Source organism: Neofelis nebulosa, chromosome X (assembly GCF_028018385.1).
Source record: "Neofelis nebulosa isolate mNeoNeb1 chromosome X, mNeoNeb1.pri, whole genome shotgun sequence".
In the NCBI taxonomy this organism is placed as follows: Eukaryota; Metazoa; Chordata; class Mammalia; order Carnivora; family Felidae; genus Neofelis; species Neofelis nebulosa.
In genome coordinates, this window is record NC_080800.1 from 98,133,726 (window position 1) to 98,152,956 (window position 19,231).

The 19,231-nt window shown below is 49.9% G+C and overlaps 1 protein-coding gene across 6 annotated transcripts in view; it reads right to left on the minus strand.

Annotated features, from left to right (window-relative positions):
- The window catches only part of SEPTIN6 (septin 6), a 67,911-nt gene that overhangs the window by 27,397 nt on the left and 21,283 nt on the right, over nucleotides 1-19,231 (minus strand). For all 6 annotated transcript variants that reach the window (XM_058713076.1, XM_058713070.1, XM_058713074.1 and 3 more), the window contains 3 exons: nucleotides 18,039-18,234; nucleotides 4,019-4,205; nucleotides 1,127-1,288 (listed from right to left, as the gene is read on the minus strand). In XM_058713076.1, the coding sequence (XP_058569059.1) occupies nucleotides 1,127-1,288; nucleotides 4,019-4,205; nucleotides 18,039-18,234 (545 nt within the window). The remainder of the gene's footprint in view (nucleotides 1-1,126; nucleotides 1,289-4,018; nucleotides 4,206-18,038; nucleotides 18,235-19,231) is intronic.

Here is a 19,231-nt window from a genome sequence, read left to right on the forward strand (position 1 = left end):
TTCTTTCTCCTGCTCAGATCGGTCAGAGGATAGAACCCCGCCCATCACAAGCCACAGAGCCTCGCTCTCGGGGCCAGATTTGTCAGAGATGATGAGGGACTCCTCGTCACGAACATATCTCAGGTGTCCGGACGGGCAGGAAGTCAGGCGGAGACAATGATTTACCGCCCCGCTACGCTCATTTGTTGGCCAGTTCATAGGAGGTGGGCAGCTGATGCCATAATGATAACTTGGGGGCAGCGGTGGCAGGAAAGTTTTCTAAAAACGGCTTTTATTACCAGGCTTTCCTGAGTTTGGCTATACCCAGGCATTATGTCATCAGGAAAAACTGATGCCTCTCAACAGGGAGGAAAAAAAAAATCTGTTCCCAAAGCAGAGGCTTTCTGAAAGCCATTAGCTGTCTCCTTGAAATCACAACATTGAAGATTTCACAGCAACAGCATCAACACGTTGTAAAGAAGCACGAGGACTCCCCGCCGTCCCTCGTTACTCATTCCTCCAGTTGGGGGCGGGGGGCGGAAATGAGAAAGGAGAGGAAAGATGGCAAGTCGGGGTGGTTTTTTTGATTCATTCACACTTAATAAAAGTAAAGCATAACCCTGAAACTTAAAAAGAACATTTCTCTAGTCACCAGACAAATCGGAGGCTATATGTCATTTTTCCTCCTGGGGGCAGAGGGCTCCGTTCTCCGAGTACGGATTATCCTGCAGTCTCGGGAGCAAGCCAACTTTTTGGCCGTGGTTGCCATGGCATTGTTTGGGTCAGAGATGAAGACCGTTTGCCTTTCTGGCGGTCCCATGGGGGCTGGCTTAGACCAAGGCGGCATCAAAGAGGAGGGTGGCCGGAGAGGTTCAAATTCCCGGCTCCAGACTCTTCCTGAAGCTGCCCTTTCCCTCCCTCGGTCTCTGGCAATTAATCTCTACATCTCTGAGGCTTTCAAGCAGCCACCACTAGGGGAGAGGAGCTGTTTTGGTTCTGGATCCTTCCTCACAAACCCCTGAGACTCAGATGATCGAGAGTTGACGACACTAAAACGGACAGGGGTGTCTAATGGCTAGTTTGTAAAAATAATAATAATACAAATAAACAGCAAATGGTCAGAAAGTTGAACCCCTGTTGAACTCACGTTCATGGTTCCATTGATCTCTGCCACGGATTCGTCATCTGTCGGGAACTGGTAGATCTGAACCCCGTTGCTGACAAGTTCACTGGTGATTTTGATTTTGAACTTCGTTAGCTCACTCTTAGAAATGGCATCTGATTTGGCAATGATGGGGATGATGTTCACCTAGGGAAGGAAGGAGCAAAGTGGGATCATTGCTGGTGATCTGTGGCTGATAGTGTGACAGAGGACCTCCACCAGCTGTCAGAAGGAACAGCTCAAACCAATGGTCTAGGACTGGCCACCTCTATAGCCAGGTTACAATAGAATAAATGACAATGGGTGCTGTTTGCTAAGTGCTGAGTACTGAACTAAGTGCTTTACATGGATTAAGCCAACTCATCCTGACAACAACCCTCTCGTTTTACAATGAGAAATTGAGGCACAGACAGGCTAAGTAACTTGTCCAAGGCAACAGAGCAGGTAAGTAGCAGAACTGGGATCCAGATCCAAGTTTAGCCTTATTCCTAAACCCATAGTCTTAACCAGCTCAGACCCAAGCTCATGAGCTGTGTGATATCTTAATATCAATAGCACTGCTTGGGTGATTCCTTTTTTTTTTTAACGTTTATTTTTGAGAGACAGAGAGAGACAGAGCACGAGCAGGGGAGGGGCAGAGAGAGAGGGAGGCACAGAATCCAAAGCAGGCTCCCGGCTCCGAGCTGTCAGCACAGAGCCCGGCACGGGGCTTGAACCCATGAACCATGAGATCATGACCTGAGCCAAGGTGGGACACTTAACCGACTGAGCCACTGAGGGACCCCACTGCTCGGGTGATTCAAAGCAGAAGGATGACAGCTGAGAATCTGTGGTTGATGAGGGGGGAGGTGGCCACTCCTTGTTAACAGTGAATTGTCCCAACCTATCCAGTGCAGGCTAGCCCCAGTCACTGTGACGGTGACCCACCCACTCAGGTGACGGCAGGGAGGGCAGGCAGGGCAGAGCTTGGTAAAGATGCACCCCCAGCCCCCTTCTGGCAGCAAACTTATGGACCAACCCGGCTGGATGAAGGAGACCCTCTCAGTTACAGTCTGATCGAGTCTTCATGCAAAAAGGGTTATACTGCCCGAGTTCCACGGTTAGTTTCCGCATAAAGCAAGCAAGTAGACATGCCTGATTTCAGACAGCAGGGGGAGGGCCCAGGGCCACCCCGAAGTTCAATCCACCTGAACCCTGCTCCTTGAAATTACTCCAAGAAGGCACAAGGCTTCTGCTGCTGGAAAGTAAAGAATCGTGAAATGCACATGCCTTCGTGAGACAGGGCACACCCAAGCTCAGGCTCACACGGAGACCACAGGCGTTCCTGCCAGCAGGCTCCGGCGCGGCAGCATGGGTGGTGCTTGGGCCCCGAAAGGAGCCCTACACTTGGAAGATGAACTCTGCCCGCTCGGCACTTTGCCTTAGGAGAACCTCTGGAGATTGCCGCCAGTTTCCGGTGCTAGGTGAAAGGACTGGACCCTGCAGGCACCTTTCTTGAAGTCTGTTCAGGAGGCTGGTTGGGGGGAGGTCAAAGCCAAGGTGGGACAGCAGGCAGAGCAGATCCCCCTTGTCGCTTTTCACCTGGTCCCCATAGACACACCTGCCAAAGGCTGCCTACTTAACCCAACCCAGCCACCAGGCCACCAGCGCGTGGCTCTCTGCTGCCCTGTACAGGACATGCAGGGCATGATGACATTTCCAGAGCAGGCAGTTAGTCACGGGTTGGCGAGCTCGGTGCTGCAAAAAAATGAAAAAAATTACTCCTGTTTTGATCATAGCTGAATGTCGGTTTTCAGCGCTGAGGTGCTAGTAAATAGCGCATATAAATTAGACTTTTGTAAAGTGAAAATTCCTTGGAGTCAGAGAGAGCTAGGTCCAAATCGTAGACCTATCACAAGCTGTCTGACCCGGAGCAACCTACTAGGCTCTCTGTGCCTCAGTTTTCTCATGAGTGAATGGGAATAATAGTATCTGCCACCCTGGATTACTGGAAGGAGGAAAATAAAATATTGCATCTCACGTACTGGTCCCAGTGCCAGGCACATATGAAATGTCAGGGGGGGAAATGTATTTTTTTTTTTTTTTAAGAATCCTGCATCGATTCTTTCGGAAAGGAAATAATCCTTTCACATGAAGAATTCTTGTCCAATCTGGTGCGGGACTTACATTTTCCAGTTTCTCTTAAAGCGGGACGTGCCTGACCCCCCCCCCCACCTTTCTCCGGAATGGAGGTCATATAACTTGGTGTCACAGATCCGAGTTCGAATCTAGATGCTGCCGGGAGCTGGCTATATGACAACAGGCAAGTCATTAGTCTCTTAGAGCCTCAGTTTTCCCTTCTGTAAATGGAGGATGATAGCGTTTGCCTACAGAGTTGTGGGAATCCAAGGAGATGTTCCATGAGGTCCCCGCACGGGAGTGGCATAGGATGAGGATTTGACAAGCAACAGCGGTCATTGTTGAAATAATTACGGATCATAGAGAACAGTAACTCTCAAAGTCAAGTTTTGCACGTTTGATCCTAGGACAGGCCGGTGAATACTAGAGCAAAGGAAAAACACCTTTCCGTTGCCAAGGGCTGAGCCCCCTAGACCCAGCCGGCCGCCTTGCCTGTATCCAGCCTTCTCCTAACCAAGAGGGATCAGGGCCGAAAGACGGCTCAGGATAAACCCACGCCCAGCGCTGGCAAAACAGATCGCGAAGCACACAACACGGGCACTGGGCCCATGACACCATCTTTCTGGGACACTGTCTGAGGGACAGGGAATGAAGGAGAGGGGGAGGAGGCCACAAATCCTCTCCCGGAATCTGGCATCCGCGTTGCACAAGAGACCAGTAAGCTAGATTTCCCACCTGCCCCCGCCCCTGCCCCCGCACCTTACTGTCCAGCTTCTTCATCGTCACGAGGTCCAGAGACTTCAGGGAATGACCCGTGGGGGCGATGAAGTATAAGCAGGCGTGGATTCGGGAGTCATGGTAGGCGTGCAGGACCCTGCGGATCTTCAGCTCTTCCTGCAGGTAGGCCTCGAACTGGGCGTCGATGAATTCCACAATAGGCTTGTAGCTAAAGGGGGGAGCAGGGAAATGGCCTGACGGCTGCCAAAGCTGGGATTTCGATCCAGCCCCTTTTATCTTACTTTAGTTTTTAATATTTATTTATTCGGGGGAGAACACAGCGGGGGAGGGGGACAGAGGATCCGAAGCGGGCTCTACGCTGCCAGGCTGACAGCGGCGCGCCCGACGCGGGGCTCGAACTCACGAACCATGAGATCGTGACCCGAGCCGAAGTCGGACGCTCAACCGGCTGAGCCCCCCAGGCGCCCTGATCCAGTCCCTTTTAGAAGTTGAAAATGCCCTCGGTAATCTGACTCTGCACATCCTGCTAGGTTTCTCCATCTCCCTTCAATGGGCCTCCGATCCCGTCAGGCCGGCCACCTCCTTGGTCCGCGCAGGAGCCAAACTTAGGCCTATCCGTGTACCTTCACTCTGGAATGCCCCACTTCTCTCTTCTCGTCCCAATCCTGCCCTCCCAGACCTCAGGAGCCATGGAATGTCCACCTTCTCTCCCACACGGCCTTCCCCGCCTCTGCCAGAAACCCCTTCTGTGACCTCAGATCGCTTACTCTTGCTTCACGAGGATCACCGTTCCCTCAAACAGACTGCGTCCCTCTGAGGGGCAGAGACCACGACGGGCACGTCTCTGTCCCCCATGGGGCCCCGATGCAGTGTGGCGCTCACTGGCATCTCTGGGGGTCGGGGGGGTGCTGATCGCGCTCCAGACTGGGTCCCCCGTCTTTGCTTCCTCCGTCTCCCCCCAGCGCCTAGTATGGGAGCTGAGTCCCAGGGGGTGGCCAGGACGGGGAATGTTGGCAGAAGGCTCTGGGCTCTGCTCAGTCTTGCTGGGTTCATGGCACTGCCTACGAGGCTCCCCCGAGGGCCAGATAGTTTTCTGGTTCTCATTTCCTTCAAGAGCGTGACTTTAAAACCTAAGCATTTGGACAAAATTTGGTAAAGACACTCCCCTCCACACCCTCCACACATGTACGTACACACACACACACACACACACACACACACAGAGCTCACTGAGTCTCCACGCAGAATCCCCTTTATGACCCCAAGTCCTGCCAGGCCGTCTTAAACAAGAGCCAGCCCTCTGCTCCTCCCTGTCCTGGGAAGCTCGTCTCTTTTCTCTCAGGCCACTCCTGCAGCCCCTGCAGCCTCTTTCTGCTCTAACTAGGTCAGCTTTGCTTCGGCTTTGCCTCTGCTCTTATCTCCCCGTCTCTCTGATCTGTCTCTCTGATCTCTCTGTCTGCGGTGTCCCGGGCTTCCTCCCTTCAAGCTAGAAGAAGTTTGTCATCCAGCCCCAGGGAACTGAGTTTGCAGATCCCACTGCTTGATGGAAACGTGATCAAAGTGGGTGCGGGGACCAGCCAACGCTTCCCACCTGCAGGAGGCCCCCAACTTGAGCCTTTTTGAAAGATCCCCTGGTAGAGAAGGGAAAATAGCTTTAAAAAAAAAAAAAAAAGAATCACCAAATCCTAGATTCTGAGAGCCACATACAGAGGAGAGATCCATGCAAGGTATCTCTGGAGCTCCAGAGAACAATCTAAAAATAAGATCCTTTTTTTTCTTCCTTTGATCCTTCTGAGCCAAACATCATTCTGAAGGGTAACAGCATCCAAGAATCTCTTGGTTGCAGACATCCTTAGAAGGTTCTTGAAGAATTAGGAGTGGGGGGGGCTGGTGCATCCCTTAGACTTATCTAATTAACTTTTGGGTGATGGGCTCATTTGTCTCCATTATATAACTCTTTTCTTTTTCTTTTTTTTTTTTACTTGATTTTTTTGGTTCTATGAAAGGAGCGGAAAGAGTGCATTTTGAGCTTTTTCTACCCCCCACCCCAGTCCCTGGTAATACCCTGGGCCTCTCTTTCAGCTCCTGCATCAGGCTCTCAGGGGTCCCCGAAGCGGTGCCTGGATCAGACCAGCCAAACCAGGCAATGAACCCACAGCGTTCGGTTTAGACTAATCCTGAAGGGGTGATCTACCTTTGTCTTACCTGTGTGTCCTCGGTGTCCAGCATGGTGATCTGGAATAGAGTAAGTGTTCCACCCCACTCTGCTGTGCTCACTGGTCTCCAGTCCATGATAAACAAAACCCCTTACTCCCAGAGACAGTCTCTGCACAAACGTTCCCTTCTCCTGGGTGATACCCGACTCCCCTTCAAAGACGCGGCTTCCCTCATAAACCTCAGCTGGACAGTTCTGCATCTCTCACACCCGAGCTCTGTGGAGGGGCGGAGAGGGCACCTTTCTTCTTGCTCGTCATTCCCCGCCTCCCTACAGTCTCTTCCATCTCCTCCAAAACCCATCGCCAACATAACCCACCCCTCATCGTCACTCATGTTTTAGGGCACAGGCTCTTCATCTGGGGTCCACGGACCTCCAAGGGGCCCATGGATAGAATTCATAGGATCCATGAACTTGGGGTAGGAAAAGAACGACCTCGTTGCCACTAAGCTCTCCCGAAAGCTTAGCAATTTCTTCAGGCACAAGGGTATGTAACGAACTACAGGAATTTGAGCAGCACGTGTGATTTCACAGTCAATGGAAATCACCGATATGTTGATTTCCTATCGCAGTTGTTGCAAATATCTCAAAATAGCCTTTATACTTACACACCTTCTAAATGATGAGAGTTGTGGACCTGTGTATAGATATTCTAGGAACTAATAGAGGACGTGGATTACTAAGTTACAACTTGAAAACATTTCGGGAACTGTATTTTTAGTATAAGAGTCGTGTTTTAGGCATTTAAGACCGTTATTCTAAGAACGAGTCCCCAAGCCTCACTGGCTAGCTAAGGAGGCCAAAAGCACAAAACAATTCCTTGCCTGGACATCATTACTTACTCCTTTCAGATAGTGATATGTTCTGTGAAGACAATAAGATAATGGCGATAAAAAGTGACCAGGAGAGGGGCGCCTGGCTGGCTCAGTCAGTTAAGCTTCAGACTTCGGCTCAGGTCATGATCTTAACAGTTTGTGGGTTTGAGCCCCGCGTCGGGCTCTGTGCTGACAGCTCGGAGCCTGGAGCCTGCTTTGGATTCTGTGGCTCCCTCTCTCTCTGCCTCTCCCCTTCTCGTGCTCTGTTTCTGTCTCTCAAAAATGAATAAATGCTAATAAATAAATAAATAAATAAATAAATAAACAAAAGTGACCGGGAAGGCTTCCCTGGCAATGTGACCTTTGAGCAGCACCAATGGAAATAAGAGAGCCATGAAGGATCTGGGAGAAGAGCATTCCAGAGAGGAATAACAAAGGTAATGGTCCAGGGGAGATTTCCAGTAGGTAGAAGGCAAGGGAGCTAGCTGGGAGTGGAAAAAGAACAATGAGCTATTCACAACTGCCCAAAGGTGAAAGCGACCCAATGGCCATCAACCGCTGGCTGGCTGAATAAAATGCTGGATCTCCAAACAATGGGATGTTACTGAGTCCCTAAAAGGAAGAACAGACTGATATGCGCTGCCGTAGGGACGAATCTTGAAAACACCCTTCAAGTGAAAGAAACCAGACACAAAAGGACAAACATTGTCGATTCCACTTAGATGTCGTGCCTAGAATAGTCAAAGTCACAGGGAGAGAAAACAGAATAGCAGTTGCCAGAGAATAAGAGGAGAGGGGAAAGGGAGTTATTCTGGGGGGATGAGAATGTTTTGGAACGAGGCAGACGTGATGGCTGCACGACACTGGGGATGTATTAAATGGCACTGAATGGTTCACTTTCTTTTTTTTTTTTTTTTTTTTAAATTTATTTTTAGGACAGAGAGACAGAGCATGAACGGGGGAGGGGCAGAGAGAGAGGGAGACACAGAATCGGAAACAGGCTCCAGGCTCCGAGCCATCAGCCCAGAGCCTGACGCGGGGCTCGAACTCACGGACCGCGAGATCGTGACCTGGCTGAAGTCGGACGCTTAACCGACTGCGCCACCCAGGCGCCCCTGAATGGTTCACTTTCAAACAGCTATGATTATGAGGGACGACTGGGCGGCTCAGTCGGTCGAGCCTCTGACTTCAGCTCAGGTCAGGTCATGAACTCACAGTTTGTGAGTTTGAGCCCCGCATCGGGCTCTGCGCTCATGGCTCAGAGCCTGCTTGGGATTCTGTTTCTCTTTCTCTCTGCCCTTCCCCCATTTGTGTGCACGCTCGCGCTCTCTCTCTCTCTCTCTCTCTCTCAAAATAAATAAATAAACTTAAAAAAATTGTTTTTCAGATGACCTTGGGTTTCTTTTTTTTTTTTTAATTTTTTTTTCCAACGTTTTTTATTTACTTTTTGGGACAGAGAGAGACAGAGCATGAACGGGGGAGGGGCAGAGAGAGAGGGAGACACAGAATCGGAAACAGGCTCCAGGCTCCGAGCCATCAGCCCAGAGCCTGACGCGGGGCTCGAACTCACGGACCGGGAGATCGTGACCTGGCTGAAGTCGGACGCTTAACCGACTGCGCCACCCAGGCGCCCCTGACCTTGGGTTTCTTAAACATAGTGTAGAAAACTAATGATTTTACCTCTCAACGAGCACTTTTCAGTGGTCGTCCTCCTTGACACTGTTGACCAGTCCCTTCTTTTTTTTTTAAAATTTTTTTTTTAACGTTTATTTATTTTTGAGACAGAGAGAGACAGAGCATGAACGGGGGAGGCTCAGAGAGAGAGGGAGACACAGAATCTGAAACAGGATCCAGGCTCTGAGCTGTCAGCACAGAGCCCGACGCAGGGCATGAACTCACGGACCGCGAGATCATGACCTGAGCCGAAGTCGGACGCTCAACCGACTGAGCCACCCAGGCACCCCGACCAGTCCCTTCTTAAAAACACTGCCCTCTAGCTTCACTGCTACCAGAATCTCCTGCCTCTATAACTCTTCTCACTTGCCTTAAACCTTGGCCCGTCTGGAAGATTCCATCCTGCGCCATCTTTTGGTGTCTTGCTCTGCATTGCACACGCATTCTCTGTGTGCCGGTCCTCCGTGCAGACGCAGCCATCCGAGCCTCCCCTGCCAGAGACTCACGAGGCCTGGTCACAGACACCGTGCTTAAGCACAACTGTCTCGGACAGCAAAACCAAGGTGGCACAAGGTCAAGTCTACTGGAACAATGCCCAAAGTGATAACAGATAATTCAATCTATCATCATCCCTGCAGGCACCTCTTCTTCGCTCTACCCCCGTCCCTAGTCTGCTCTGTCCTCCTTGGACTCATCCCCACCCACCCCCCCACCCCGGCTCTCGTCCTGTAAACATGCTCCCACTATGCCCTTTGAACCCTACCCCCCCCCCCCCCCACCACCACTGAGCCATGATAAACACAGTTGCCTACGGCTTTGCCACTCGGGCATGAGGTCCTTGGACCGCAGGCACGGGCATCAGCTGAAGGCTTGCTGGAAATGCAGAGTCAGTCCCCAACCCAGACCTACAGGACCAGAATCTGCATTTTCTCAAGAGCCTCAAGGCCTTGTGTGTGACATTAAAGTGTAAGCAGTGTTGGCCTAGGTCATCTTCCTCTTTAGAGAACTTGCCTACCTCTTTGCCCTAAAGGAAACCTAATTCCGCGCCCCCCCCCCCCACCCCAGGATGCCGCAACCCTGAGGGCATCTGTACCTGGCGGCCGTCTCTAGCACAGGCAGCTTGTTCTCCCACAGCCTGTGTGCCTTGGGGTCAGCAGGGTGGGCATTCGTGCCGCCCCTCAGTGCCACTCCTGGACTGGGACTCCTCTCTACCTCGGTGTAAAACCCTTTCTCCTTTTGACACGCACACCACCCTCCTCTTAAGAAAGAAAAAAAAAAGTCTATTTTAAGAGAGAGAGAGAGAGCACGCGCAGGGGAGGGGCAGAGAAAGGGAGTGAGAGAAAATCCTAAGCAGGCTCTGAGCTGTCAGCACAGAGCCCGACGCAGGGCTCGGACCCACGAACCGTGAGACCGTGACCGGAGCTGAAACCGAGAGCCGGACGCTTAACCGACGGGCCCCCGCCCCCCAGACACCCTCTTCTGGTGTCACCTGACCCAGAGTCCTTGTCCCCATTCTGGGTGACTGCAATGTGCTTGCGGACAACCCATCAACTTCTAGCCTCTTTATTCCTCGATTGTCTGAACTTCACAACTGTCACCTCCCCCTGCTCCAGCCAACTCCATGCCTTACCATTAGCCAGACCAGCTTCACCCAAGACATCCTGCCTCTAACACCCCACTCTCTGACCACAGGCTCACATCTTTCCAACCCCCTTGCCCCTCCGATCCTCCTAAACCCGGTCTTTCACCTCGAGTCCTCTGGGGCCTTGACCACTGTTATCTCACTGGCTGTCAGCCCCCTGTTGGCCTCATGCCCTTCAGCCCAGGCTGAACCCCATAACTCACGACGTGAACCACTCTTTTTTTTTTTTTAACGTTTATTTATTTATTTATTTTTCAACGTTTTTTATTTATTTTTGGGACAGAGAGAGACAGAGCATGAACGGGGGAGGGGCAGAGAGAGAGGGAGACACAGAATCGGAAACAGGCTCCAGGCTCCGAGCCATCAGCCCAGAGCCCGACGCGGGGCTCGAACTCACGGACCGCGAGATCGTGACCTGGCTGAAGTCGGACGCCTAACCGACTGCGCCACCCAGGCGCCCCTAACGTTTATTTATTTTTGAGACAGAGAGAGACAGAGCATGAACGGGGGAGGGTCAGAGAGAGAGGGAGACACAGAATCCAAAACAGGCTCCAGGCTCTTAGCAGCCAGCACAGAGCCTGACGCGGGGCTCGAACCCACGGACCGCGAGATCATGACCTGAGCTGAAGTCGGCCGCTTAACCGACTGAGCCACCGAGGCGCCCCCGTGAACCACTCTTTTATCAACACCTTCATCTCCGTTGCACTCAGCAGGTCGTAGGCTATTGTCTACCCTCGTCGTCGGCATCCTAGCTGACACGTTCGATGGATACATTTGGTCTTGAAAGGTAAACACTCAGAAGGGTTTTCTTTGTTTTATGTTTCCCATCAATATAGATTTCATTCACTCGACAAATAGGTACCGAATACCCACTGTATGCCAGTTGGCTAACTCGTGCTAGATCCCCCACAACGATTTAGTTGCTCCGTGTTGTGGATTCTTTCTCTCACATCCTCAAAGCTTCTGCTCCTGTTCAAGCCCTCAACATCATCATCATCACCATCATCATCATCATCATCTCTCTCTGCCTCAAAAACATCACCCATGGGGCGCCCAGCCGGCTCAGTTGGAGGAGCATGCGACTCTCGATCTCGGGGTCGTGAGTTCGAGCCCCATGTTGGGCGCAGAGAGGGCTGCAAAAAATAAACTTTAAAAAACAAAAAAGAAGTCGCCCCTGACCTCTTTGCCTCCCCCTAGACAGTGCCTTATCTCTTTCTCCCAGTCCAGGAAAGCTTTTTTAAATGAGCGGTGTACGCCCACTTTATCTGCTTCCCTTTTTTAAACTTCACTGTGTTCTAAATGTATTTTTAACTATGTGACCGATACATGTACTCACTCTCCTCTCCTAGTTTGTTGATTCTCCTTGCCGATCTTTTTTTCTGTGCATTCATACGGGGCGGGGTGGGGGGGTGGGGGGGATGTGTTTGCTGTCTTATTGTGAAAGGTGGATTTATACCAATGGCATCACGATCTGTGTCTCATTCTGTAACTTCTCTTTTCACTTAATGACATGTCCATGTGAGTCTACGCAGACCTACCACATTCTTTTCAACTGCCAAATACAATGCCCTGGGGCGGCGGTACCACGGCTCACTTCGTGGCTCTGTTGGTGGAAATTTAAAGTGTTTAAAAGAGTTTTTTATTCCCCTATCCAGCGCTGCAGTGAATACACTTGTCATGAAGTGTGCAGTCGTTTCTCTAGGCCGTATACCTAAAAGTGGAATTGCTGGAGCATAAGGTTTTCGCATTGAAAATTTTGACAGATCTCACCATATGTGCCCTCTAAAAAAATCTGTATCAATTTACATTCCCGGCAACATAAATGAAATCAGCTGGTGTTAGCAGCCATTGCATTTTTATCTTTTATTTTTTGCAAATCTGATGGATGAAAGATCTATTTCATGGTTTCCTTTTGCCTTCCCTAATCACCGTGACCTTGGGTGAGCATCATTTCATGTGTTAATTGGCCATTTACGTTGCCCCTTCTGTCAATTACCTGCGTCTCACTGAATTGTAGAAGCTCTTTTTACAATTAAGAAAGATCCTTTGTCTGTGGTATAGGTTGCAATTATCTCCTCCCCGTGTGTAGTCTGTTCTTACTTTTGTTTATAGTATCTTTCAATACAAAGGGTGGTTTTTTAATTTTAATAAGTTTAAATCTGTCGGTCTTCTCTTATATGGTTTTTGGATTGTGTCACAATTAGAAAAGCATTTTCTACCCCTAAAGCTATAAAAATATTCTCCTATATTTTCTCTTATATTTTTAGAATTTGTTTTTAATCCAACTGGAATCTATTTTTGTGGCCAGTGTTTGTGTGGGAGGGTCTCGTTTTATTTTTTCCTAAAGGGTGACCTATTTTCTTTTTTTTTTTTAAAGATTATTTATTTTGAGGGGGGAGGGGGAAAGAGACCGAGCCTTAGCAGGTTCTGCACCTTCAGTACAGAGCCCGTCCAGGGGCTCGAACTCACGAACAGTGAGATCATGACCTGTGCAGAGATCAAGAGTCGGAAGCTTAACTGACTGAGCCACCCAGAAGCCCGGATGGCCTATTTTCCCAGCACAATTTCCTGAATAGTCCATCCATTCCCTGCTGACTTACATATACAAACTCCCATGTAAACAAGAACTTGATTTTGGTCTCACTTTTCTGTTCTATTGCTTTTTTTTTTTTAATTTTTTTTTAACGTTTATTTATTTTTGAAACAGAGAGAGACAGAGCATGAACAGGGGAGGGGCAGAGAGAGGGGGAGACACAGAATCTGAAACAGGATCCTGGCTCTCAGCTGTCAGCACAGAGCCCGATGCGGGGCTCGAACTCACGGACCATGAGATCACGACCTGAGCCGAAGTCGGATGCTTAACTGACTGAGCCACCCAGGCGCCCCAGTACTATCGTTTTGCTACTTTTTTTAAAGTTTTATTTATTTATTTTGAGAAAGAGAGAGAGAGCGCACAAGAGAGGTGCAGGGGTGGCGGAGAGAGAGAATCCCAAGCAGGGGATCCAACGCGGGCCTCCAACTCAGGAACCGCGAGACCATGACTCCAGCCGAAATCAAGAGTTGGACACTTAACCGACTGAGCCACCCAGGCGTCCCTCTTTCTGCTATTCTGATGCCTTTATTTGCTTACCTTCCATTCACTCATGGCAATTGAACTTCTACCTACAACCTCCCTGGAATTGTTATTCCTTAATGTACTAGTGACCTTCATGTTGCCAAACCCAGTAGATATTTTTCAGTTCCATTTATTATTCCCTCCCCAGATGCTACATGGTACAACTCTCCCTCGATTCTTCTACCAATAAAAGTCATGATCATAACAATATCTTCTGTTCTTGAGTTACTGTGCCAGGCACTGTTTAAGCATTTTGCACACCAGACCTGGCAACTGTGCCTCCCCACAACCCTCTAGGGTAGGCACTGGTATTATCGTCATCCCCACTTTACAGGTGAGAAAACTGAGCCCTAAAGAATGGAAGTGTCTTGGGGCGCCTGGGTGGCTCAGTCGGTTAAGCATCCGACTTCGGCTCAGGTCATGATCTCACACTCCGTGAGTTCGAGCCCCGCGTCGGGCTCTGTGCTAACAGCTCGGAGTCTGGAGCCTGCTTCGGCTTCTGTGTCTGCCCCTCCCCTGCTCATGCTGTCTCTCTCTGTCTCAAAAATAAATAAAAACATTAAAAAAAAACTAAAAGAAAAAAAAAAAAAAAGAATGGAAGTGTCTTGCAGTGTAAGCTCCAGAGAGTTGGTGTTTCTTTTTTGCAATGCAAGTGCTGGAGACATCCACTTCAGAGATGAATGATTATCTCGAAAAAACACGGGTTGCCAGCCACCTAAAGGTAAAGAGCCAGCCACCCCTCCGCGCCCGCCCTCCACCCCCCACCGGGCTCCTTTGTTTTAAAAAATCTTGGTTGATTTCCATATGTGACCATTTGGGCCATTTGCTTTTCTCTTCCAGCGCTTTGAATTCACGATCTTATGTTTTAAAGTCACCGATCTAGAGCGAGCCCACCAAAGCCTGGGCCTAAACCCCCCATCTAGATAAAAGCAGAACCAGGACCTGTGAATAATAAACCTTTTTGGTCCTCAAATTTCCTGATGGTTATTGCTGAAGGCATCTTGTTAGCGTAAGAACCACAGGGGCCGGACCAGCCACAACATTAGGCTGAGAGCAGCAGAAAATGTTTGTCCAAGATCTCTGGGCTAGTAAGTGCAAGTTGGGATCTGAACTCAGGTCTGAGAGCAAAGCGTAAGTTCCTAAGCACGCCTCTTTCTAGCCTGGCTCAATCTCCCTCTTGCTCCTTTTATTACAAATCCCTGGATCTTACTCCACCCTTACTCCATCCCTGGGCGGATCTTACTCCGCCCCAGCCCACTTTCTGGCAGGCTTTTCATTTCTACTTCTTCAAGTTTGTATTATTTGATTTTCTATTAGTACGTATCATGTTTATAATCAGGAAAAACAATGAGGATATTACAAGTGTAACGGAAATAGATTAGCCTCTAAAGTGGCATAGTCGGTTCGGTCCTCCCAAACCATCATTACCAAGGCTGTTTCCGATGTCAGACATGCTGAATGGGGGCACCTGGGCGGCTCAGTCCGTTAAGCGTCTGACTTTGACTCAGGTCATGATCTCGCAGTTTGTGGTTTTGAGCCCCGCGTTGAGCTCGGTGCTGGCGGTAGGTGGTATGGAGCCCACTCAGGAATCTCTGCCAGGCTTACTCTCTCTGCCCCTCCCCCACTTGCACTCTTTCTCTCCGTCAAAATAATGACTAAACTTAAAAAAAAAAAAAAGATATGTTGAATGTGTGTTACTGAGACTTGCCAGAAATTTAATAGAAAAGATCCTGAGCAGTCTGCAGCTGAGATGACCCAAAATATCCCCTTTTCCCCAAGGTCCAATTTATTCTCAACCAAACAAGATTAGCACAATAAGCAAACCTATAAAAAGCAGAGGTGTGTCCGTCTAGAATTTCAACTTTTTTTTTTAACGTTTATTTTATTTTTGAGACAGAGAAAGACACAGAGCATGAACGGGGGAGGGGCAGAGAGAGAGGGAGACACAGAATCGGAAGCAGGCTCCAGGCTCCGAGCCGTCAGCCCAGAGCCCGACGCGGGGCTCGAACTCACGGACCGTGAGATCGTGAGCTGAGCTGAAGTCAGACACTCAACCGACTGAGCCACCCAGGCGCCCCTAGAATTTCAAATGGAAACCAAAATTCGGTTCAATCACTAAGAAGCTAAATCTATTTGTTCGTTAGACGGAAACGAGTATGGCTGTTGGAGCTTCAAGGGAGAAATAGGAGTGGGGCGCCTGGGTGGCTCAGTCGGTTGAGCGTCCGACTTCGGCTCAGGTCAGAATCTCGCAGTTTGTGAGTTCGAGCCCCGCGTCGGGCTCTGTGCTGACAAGCTCAGAGCCTGGAGCCTGTTTCGGATTCCGTGCCTCCCTCTCTCTCTGCCCCTTCCCCCTCGTGCTCTGTCTCTGTCTCTCAAAAATGAATAAACGTGAGAAAACAAGTTTAAAAACAAGGGAGAAATAGGAGAACTGGGGATCCCGTTCATCCAAGAAGCAAGAGAATCCTCAAAGGATGAGCAGACCCTTCTCAAAGTGATGAACGGCCTTTTCCAAGACAGGTACGTGTGATAAGCATGTGACATCTAGTTAAATCCAGATGGTGCCCGACCCCCAGCCCTCCACACACCCCCAGCTCTGAGGCACCCCACCCCTCACTCGCGCACCATTCTGAATAAAGCTGATATGAACATCATAGTCAAATTTGGTAACAACCCCCGCTCAGTCTCTCTGCAGAATGTCTTTTGCTCCGTTTGCTCAGTCAACATCCTAAGGTGTTCGTCTTTAGCCCAGCATTCTGATCCCTGGGTGGTCTTACGTGGCTCTGTGGCTGGAACACAGCTCCCTATACCTTGATAACCCGAATCTTTTAAATTTTGTTTTTTTATTTATTTTTGGGACAGAGAGAGACAGAGCATGAACGGGGGAGGGGCAGAGAGAGAGGGAGACACAGAATCGGAAGCAGGCTCCGGGCTCCGAGCCGTCGGCCCGGAGCCCGACGCGGGGCTCGAATTCACGGACCGCGAGATCGTGACCTGGCTGAAGTCGGACGCTTAACCGACGGCGCCACCCAGGCGCCCCTGATAACCCGAATCTTTATTTCCAGTGCAGACCCTCTGCCGACCTCTAACCCTGTATGTTCCCTTGCCTCCACCTCGAGGTCATCAGGTCTCTCGGTCCCCAGACAGCTCAAACTCGACATGTCTAAAACACAGCTGATTGTTTTAGAACCTTGGTCTCATATTAATTCTTTCACTGAAAACTGCCACCACTTGTAGACTCTCCAAAGCCAGAAATCTGGGCCTCATTCTAGATTCTTCTTTTGCCTTCACAACCCCACGCCAGGTCTCTGCCGAGTCCTGGTGATTCTACCTACTCAGTATTTACCAAATCTGCCTCTTTTTTTTCCATCTCGGCATCTGTGTCACCTCTGGCCTTGATCTCATTGGTCCAACAGTCTCCTGATTGGTCTTCCTACTCTCCATACCCTTCCGAAGAATCCTCTTCAAAGGTCGGACTATCTCCTTCTACTTCATAAAACTCAATGGCTCCACGTCTGCACATTCTAGAAATTCCTCCATGATCTGACTCCTGTTGACCTCTTCAGGCTCATCTCCCCCTACTTTCCTCGAGCTCAAGCCAAGCACTAGCCCAGGAGCAGACCCAAGTACTGTGGGACCTAAAGCTTACACGATTGGAAAGGCCCTCCAAGAAAGACAAAACAACATTATGACTAAAAATCAGTCACAGGGCCTTGGAAGGGCCTGTGTAAGAGGGGGCCCCGAGGCTTAAGTTTCATTAGCTTCACAGTAAACCTGCCTCTGAGCTAGCCAAACAGAGCCAAGTGACAGTTCCTTAGAATGTTCTTCCACACTTTTTTTTTTTTAATGTTTTATTTATTTTTGAGACACAGAGAGCATGAGCAGGGGAGGGGCAGAGAGAGAGGGAGACACAGAACGGGAAGCAGGCTCCAGGCTCTGAGCCATCAGCACAGAGCCCGATGTGAGGCTCGAACTCACAAACCGTGAGATCAGGACCTGACACGAAGTCGGACGCTTAACTGACGGCGCCACCCAGGCGCCCCTCTTCCACACTTCTTTGTCTCTGTACAAACAGTCCCCCCAGCCTGGACTGCCCTTCCCTCCCTTCCCTTGTCTGTCTGGCAAGAGTTCATCCTTCGAGGGCCAGCTCAGGGGGCACTTCCTCCGTGAAGGCCTCCCTGACGTCCCCACCTGGAACTGACTCTTCTCTCCTTCATGTGCGCATGGTAACTTGACCTTCAGCTCTTTGTCCCCTGTCCTTTACAAAGCATATCGCACTCGATGGAACTTATTTGCTCAAAACCGGCCTTCCCTGTGACTGCCTCAAGGGCAGAGACAAAGTCATTCCGTTTTAGGTTGTCCGGGCATGGCAGTGCCCCTCACCCACGTATACTGGAAAGACACCCTTCTTTTGGCAAAGCGGGCCGAGTAGAACGGTTGATGTAAATGGGGACCCCGGGGGGAGGCGACGCTTGCGTCAGCAGCCTGCACGCGCCATTTGGGGAGGACGTCCAGGAAGGACCCCGGGGGGAGGTCCTCCCCGTGGCTTCCCACCAGCCTCCACACCCCATGGCTTTCCTTACCTGTCTTCCTTGTTGATCTGGTCCCCAAAGCCCACTGTGCTCACAATTGTGAGCTTGAGCCCCACGTTGCTCTCTTGGAGGTCATAGGTGTTGGACCGGAGCTGGACACCCGGCTGCGTGTGGGTGGCTGGTTCCCCCTCAAACTTGGTGTTGAACAGGGTGTCCATGAGGGTCGACTTGCCCAACCCTGTCTCTCCTGAAAAGCAAAAAGATAAATTACGGTCTGTTCACACAGGGACCCCGCACGCATTCCGAATCAGGTTTTGGATGTCTTTTCATCGACATGGAAACATGTATGCGATGAGACAGTAAATGAAGTACTGGCATCTCAGGGTAGTGGCATTGGGGTAATTCTCCTTTTAGTCTTCCTACTTTTGTGTTACTTGAAGGTTAATACGCATTGCTTTTATAGTCGGAAAAAGAAACTACGTACAGGCAGTGACGGAGAGGTAGGGTTACACCTGGGAAAAGTCCGGAAGGAAATACAATATACTCTTACCAAGGGCTACCACTGGGTGCTGGGCTCATGCTCGGTTTTCATCTCTCCCTTTTAATGCTTTTGTGTATTTTCCAGGTGGTCTATGTGGAACACGGATAGCTTTTGTAAGAAAAATTAAAGGGCTATTTTCGATTTTAAAAGAAAGGGACAGCGGTCCCTTGTCAAATAAATTATCTTCTGAGGATGCCCAGACGTGTACCCCAGGAAGGGGGGGGGTGCATTTTTAGCTAATGGGGAGGGAATTTAGCAGGCCACAAATTCTCCTCCTTCAATTTCAAACAAACCCGTCATGTGTTTGTTTAACTAACAGGCTGCAGAATACTAATAAATTAAACCACAAGAATCTCAAGTCTTTTTTTTTTTTTTTTTTTAATTTTTTTTTAACATTTATTTATTTTGAGACAGAGAGAGACAGAGCATGAACAGGGGAGGGGCAGAGAGAGAGGGAGACACAGAACCGGAAGCAGGCTTCAGGATCTGAGCCATCAGCCCAGAGCCCGACGCGGGGCTCAAACTCACGGAACATGAGATTGTGACCTGAGCCGAAGTCGGACGCTTAACCGACTGAGCCACCCAGGCGCCCCTAGAATCTCAAGTCTTGACTTTCACACCAGGGAGACGAGTCGGGGAAAGGCCGTGGGGACCGGCGAAGCATTCGGGAGGTCATTCCTGGGGGATTGGTGGGGATGTCAAG